Source organism: Trichoplusia ni, chromosome 2, assembly GCF_003590095.1.
Source record: "Trichoplusia ni isolate ovarian cell line Hi5 chromosome 2, tn1, whole genome shotgun sequence".
Lineage (NCBI taxonomy): Eukaryota > Metazoa > Arthropoda > Insecta > Lepidoptera > Noctuidae > Trichoplusia > Trichoplusia ni.
The window spans coordinates 20609671-20615610 of NC_039479.1; the positions used below are offsets into that span (position 1 = coordinate 20609671).

The 5940-nt window shown below is 34.6% G+C and overlaps 1 protein-coding gene across 1 annotated transcript; it reads right to left on the reverse strand.

Annotated features, from left to right (window-relative positions):
• Window positions 1-358: 358 nt before the first annotated feature.
• LOC113508593 (synaptic vesicle 2-related protein-like) lies at window positions 359-5420 on the reverse strand. The gene is made up of 10 exons (XM_026891716.1): window positions 5211-5420; window positions 4526-4687; window positions 4079-4241; window positions 3528-3649; window positions 2196-2431; window positions 1879-2033; window positions 1537-1678; window positions 949-1226; window positions 583-710; window positions 359-472 (listed from the first exon to the last, which is right to left on the reverse strand). The coding sequence occupies exons 1-10, from the start codon at window positions 5332-5334 to the stop codon at window positions 417-419; spliced, it is 1566 nt and encodes a 521-aa protein (XP_026747517.1). The 5' UTR covers window positions 5335-5420; the 3' UTR covers window positions 359-416.
• Window positions 5421-5940: the final 520 nt, after the last annotated feature.

Sequence of the window (5940 nt, forward strand, 5' to 3'; positions counted from 1 at the left end):
GAACTGAAGACAATTTTACCTGAGACTAAATAAGAATTCCCAAATAGTTGTAAAACAGGTCTCACTGTAAATAAATCGTGTCAGTTCTTTAAAATCATTAAATGTTAGATAAGATTTTATGAAAAAATCAGGAATTCTAGCAAACATTTAACTAGAAGAAAACAGTGTCAGAAACCAGCAAGCAAGCGTGTCCGAGCGCAAGCATTATTAATATTCATGAAACACAAATTGGAGCAGTGTACCAAATCACCCGGTTTTCCTACGGATCAGTTATTGGCATTCGTTAATTTAAGTCTGATAAGATTTTAAGTTAACGACAAGGTCTATTACATTGTTTGAAAGTGATATTCAAATTTCATAGTCTGATTGTATTAAGCAGCTTTATTAAGTAAGATAATTGTATTAGATATTTAGATTTAGACGTTTTTTGTTTTATCTGGTGGTAAGAAATATGCTGCTATAATAATGCCACCTGTAACAAATAATAAAAAATATATACCAACAATAAGGAATTATTCAAAGTAGTTCAGTAAGAGTGAATGGATACCCACTATATTTTTATTGAAAAAAAAAAATACTTACCTAAAAGATAGGCACTAAAGGCATAGAACGTCATAGTGCAATCTGTCATTAGAAATGAGCCTAGAAAGTTCACGCCAGCGACACCACTGAGACGAGCCACCATTACTCCTAGGCAAGCAGCCATGCCCCTGAAATATCAGCAAATTTAAGAAGTAAATATCCAGTAACTGTTGCTTTAATTTTTTTTGTTCTCATTAAGAAGACAACAAAGTAGTCATTGACAACTATGTAATGCACACATTTGTGTCAAAAAAGACTGCGACCGTTTAACTCTTCGGCTAATACAAATTAATTCGAAAGAAGTTCGGATCACGCAGAAATTATGACTAATGAATTTTTATTCATTAAAAAAGTGAAAAATCTTACCTGTACGACGTAGGATACAGCTCCACATAATAAGCGAACAGTACTCCCATACATAAATTCGTCATCATCATTCCGACGTAGAGCAACAAACTCGCTACATTATTTTGATTAAATATTGCTCCTAAACTTGAAAGCATTGGAATCAGCAGGAACATGATCATCATGATTTTTTTCATTGAGGCTAGTTTTGATACGGCAAATGTGATGCCAGCGAACAGCAAGCCATGAGTGATACCTGATAATAAGGTGCGGGTCTGGATGGATGAAAAACAGATGACCTGAAAAGAGATGTTTTTTAAAATTTAATGTCCGTAGATGATTGGCATATATTTACTATCACCTTAAGAAGATCTAATAGGTATGGAATATTGTATAACATTTCTTTTCAAGCCGATATATCCGGATAGAGACTCAAGGTACCTAAGATCACGAAACGGTCAGGTTAATCCTGGCTTCATTGACATGTCTAAGATCGCCTAACGTGCAGGTGAACGGACAATTAGGGCACGTCAGCAAATGGAATAATTTGATCAAGAACACCACACTGGTAACAGGCATCGGAAGGATTAGTATAGTTGTAGTACTTACTGAGTCATCTGAAATTGTAGCGTTTGTCGAGGATATACTCATGATGATATTGCATAAACTCCTTGACTTGTCAGCTGTGGTATGTACTCCAGCCGTGAAGGCTTCCACGATGTACGGCATCCACATTACTAAGCTATTGTTGCTGAAAATCAAAATACAGATTTGCTTTACCGGTTTATTGGTCCAGTAGGGACATAAAGGAGTTATTTTTTTAATTTATTTCAGAAATTTTAATTCTATTACAAATGGGATGGTTATATTACAATAAACTTCTCTTATCGGACAATAAGTAATAAATGTATGAGACTAGCGACTGTACTAAGAGTTATCCATATTACTTACATGCTGTAAATAACCGTAGTCAAGAAGAAAAGTTGTAAGGTCCTCCATAGTAAAGGTGGTTCAAACAGCGGGATCGTCTGTTGCCATAGGGATTTAAAAAAGTTTATATGCTTATCCCTAACCTTACTGTCTTCTTTCAATGTTACTCTGCGTATCTGTGAAATTAAAACATCAACATCTTTATTAAATAGGAATATGATCTCAACCTTCGGAAATTCAAGTGCAAGTGAAACAGCGTAATTTAGTTAGATCACGGCATGGCACCACGATCACATTACAAGTAAACAAAAGACGTCCTACAATTGAATATACCTTACCAGAAAGTCATTTTCGCAATTCCCATTCCTGACCCAAATCTTACGAAGATACTCCAAGGCTTTTTGTTCCTGTCCTGCATTGACCAGGAACTTTGGGCTTTCGTAGCAGAAGTGCAGCAAGAAGGCGCTGATACCAAGAGGCGCAGCCATGACTATAGTCAATACCCTCCAAGGAGTAATGCTGATGAAGACCAAATCGTAAGCGAATTTCAACTGGAGGATGAAATAGCCAGGAACTGGAAAATAAATCAGGGCTTTATCAGGGCAAAAAATTTTGTACTGTGCCTAAATCAATGATAATGACGTGAGAGTGGTAAATTTATGGAATCTTTCTTATGAGTGATCTCTAATTTAGTGCAGTTTTTTTGTGCCTTTTAAGTATAACCTAACTACTGCGAGTTTAGGAAAATAGTCTGTTCGATAATAATCATCATCCGCCTAGCCTTTTCCCAACTATGTTGGGGTCGGCTACCAGTCCAACCGGTTTCAGCTAAGTAAAATTGTTTTTACAAGGAGCAACTGCCTATCTGACCTCCTCAACCCAGTTACCTGGGCAACACGATACCCCTGGGTTAGACTGGCTGCCAGACTTTTCAAGCTTCTGACTGTCAAAGATGTAGGAGTAACAGCCGGGACCCACAATTTAACGTGCCTTCCGAAACACGGAGGAACTCGTTATGACAAAGATGGTCACCCATCTACGGACCAACCGCGTCAAGCATACCTTAACCTGTGATCGAATCACTTATGCGGTTATAGCTTAGCCACGAGCTCCTGTTCTGTTCGATAATAATATTGAAAAAAATATAACATACATTGAACGAACAGTTTTATCAAGAAACTGTGTAGGTACATATTTATTTAACAACACGTCCTAGACTTAATCCATGATCAAAACGTGGTCGAACATGTTAATTTTGTATATTAATTAGTTTGTAGATAGTTCAAGTATAAGCTAGTATTTACAGACATGTTAAAGATAAATTAATAATTTTAGCTAGAATTTTGAACAGTGTCAGTTCCGTCAGAACTCAGTGCAGTTGCTGCCTGTTAAATATTGGTATTTACCAGAATCTGGTATAACTAGAAGCTGTTAAATGCCGGTTCTGTGAAAAGTATGTGTTCGGCAGTTCTTTGTAAATGAAAATTGCGGTGTTTGATTGAGAGTTTCTTTTTTATTAAGAGTTTTTTTAAGTATTATTAACAAATGGGCTTGTAAATTTTATTCTTAATTTTTCTAAAAAAAATACGGGTTGGTGGGCGATTTCACGGACATTCAAGTGGCATGCACAAAGAAATCTTGTAAAACATAGTAGTGACATTCATACAGACCTACGTATGACAGCAGGAACAGCATCAACACACTAGTCATTATGAGCATATAGGAGCCTCTGACTTTGTTTGAACAAGACTCGCCAAGTAAAGCATACGCTCCGGATTGTACAGCACTGCAACTGTAAACAATATTTTTGATGAAAACATTTCTCGGACTCAAAGGATACGGTAAATATAAGACAAAAATAACAATTTGCAATAACGAAAGCTGGCTCTCAATCTGGGTTTTGAGAACATGATTTGTATATTGGTGAAAACCCCGACGACACTAGGATCAAATTCCTTACTTTGGAAGTCGACTAAAAAAAAGAAAGAAAAGAAAATAGATACCTATTGATATCCAGCGATGACGAGACAAAAGTAACAATTAGAAACAAAATTGGGCACCCATCAAATTGATGACGTAACAACCTCAATTGCTCTTGCGATTACAGATTGATTGATATGAAACATCCATTTATCATCAATAATCGATCTTTTCACACCAAAACTACTGAACCAGTTATAGCAAAATTTGAGGGAGATTAAAAATAATTGATGATACTTACAAACTTGAACTGAAAACCTTTAGTACTGCCAATATAATCCAGTTGGTCGAAAATGCACTTACAAACGACGATAAGAAACTACCCCACAACGCTATTAGTAAAGTGGTTCTACGACCCCTTGTGTCTGATATATAGCCCCATGGTATTGACATCAAAATTGGTCCTGAAAAGAATAAAGATGTATAGAATAAAGACGCAAAATGTTGTATTAATAAAAAAAAGAGTTACTGAAATCTTATGTCACAATGAATAATTAAATATTTGTCAGATTTTGTCCAAAGAGTAAAGTTTCTCTTGCAATTTATGTTTGTTATTCTATTTGGTCTATTTGGCCGTTCTTGCTGCCTTTGGCTGATCCAGTATCGATTTTGATCTAATTTCTTGATTTAAGATATTTCTGGAGATGACTGGATCTAAATAAAATTATATAGTTTTTGATCGACTTACCGATAAAGGGCATGGATAACATAGTACTCTTTTGCCATAATTCCAGCTTGAAGTCACAAGAACAGCCAGTGACGATGATTGAGAACCCAAAGATGTCTATACCCATTCCTAATAGTCCTATACTCAAAGCAAATAGTAGCGACCGGTTGTACCATCCGTTACCTGAAAACATGATGAAATGCAATCAGTGATTGTCTATAAGATGTTCTTAAAAAAAAAACAAATTGAATATTAATCCACATTGCTGAGACCATTCAATGAAATAGTTTACGAACAACGAATTAGCAAATGCACAAGGAACACCAAATTTTCTCTAAAGTTCAACACTTATTACTTTGTGCATTTTTGAACAACAAGTACTACAATACGCCACCGTTTTCAAATATCCATATAGCAATTAGAGAAATGTGATCGTCGATGCTCGTTTGATTTCTATGAGAAGGAAAACCGCTTGGCCCGGCAGTTTCATGTTAACAAGCCGGTGTTTCTATTAATAATACTCTCTTGTCACACGAATGAATAAGTTAATCAATGTAATGGGAGCTTTAAGAATTACGTATAAGATTCACTTTTACGTATTTGTTATTCCGAAGTATTGAGATCGGCATGTTATCATTTGTATGTATCGTCATTACTTTACTTTCACAAGGTTTATATGTACTTATATATTATAGAATTTTCTCACCCGTTATATCAAGTGCTTCTTCATATTCATAAACTTTTGTTTCTAATTCATTTTGAGATTTTTCCACTCTTCTTGCGATAGTACTTATTTCGAAACTATTTTCTCGTTTAGCGTAAATACCCATAGTTTTAATTTAATTTGAATTTTATTTCACTTTGTTAAGATTCCTTTTGTTTTCACGTTTGTATGACGCTTTTACACGACCATCGTTATATAAAAAAACAGGTATGGGACAAAATTCACTTTTTTAAATAATTTTTTAGAAACACTCGATCTTATCTTGCATTCGCGGAAATGTTTTTTCTGAAAGACTAAAGCATGAACAACACACTGAAAACAAGGTCTGTTTTCCGCATTGAAATAAATTACCATAATTTATATCAAGGATGTGTGCAGATGCGATATTTATTTTTTCAGAATAATCTTATTCCATTGAAAAATATTACACAACTGTTTATCTTTAAGATGGAATGAAAAAAAACCTGGAAAAAATAATTTAGTTATACTTATAAACTATAGTTAGTTATCAGTGCTAAATTAATGTAAGAGATTATTTTTTTATATTCCGACGGTTTAGACTCAGCTTAATTAAGCCAGACATGTTTGTCTTATTTCAGGCGTATGTAAATAATTGCAATTACTTACTTATTTATTTAATAATTTATGTATACACAGAGGTAGTAAAAAACTTAACATTACAAATTAAGATGTAAAGGGTGCTGCTTATTTA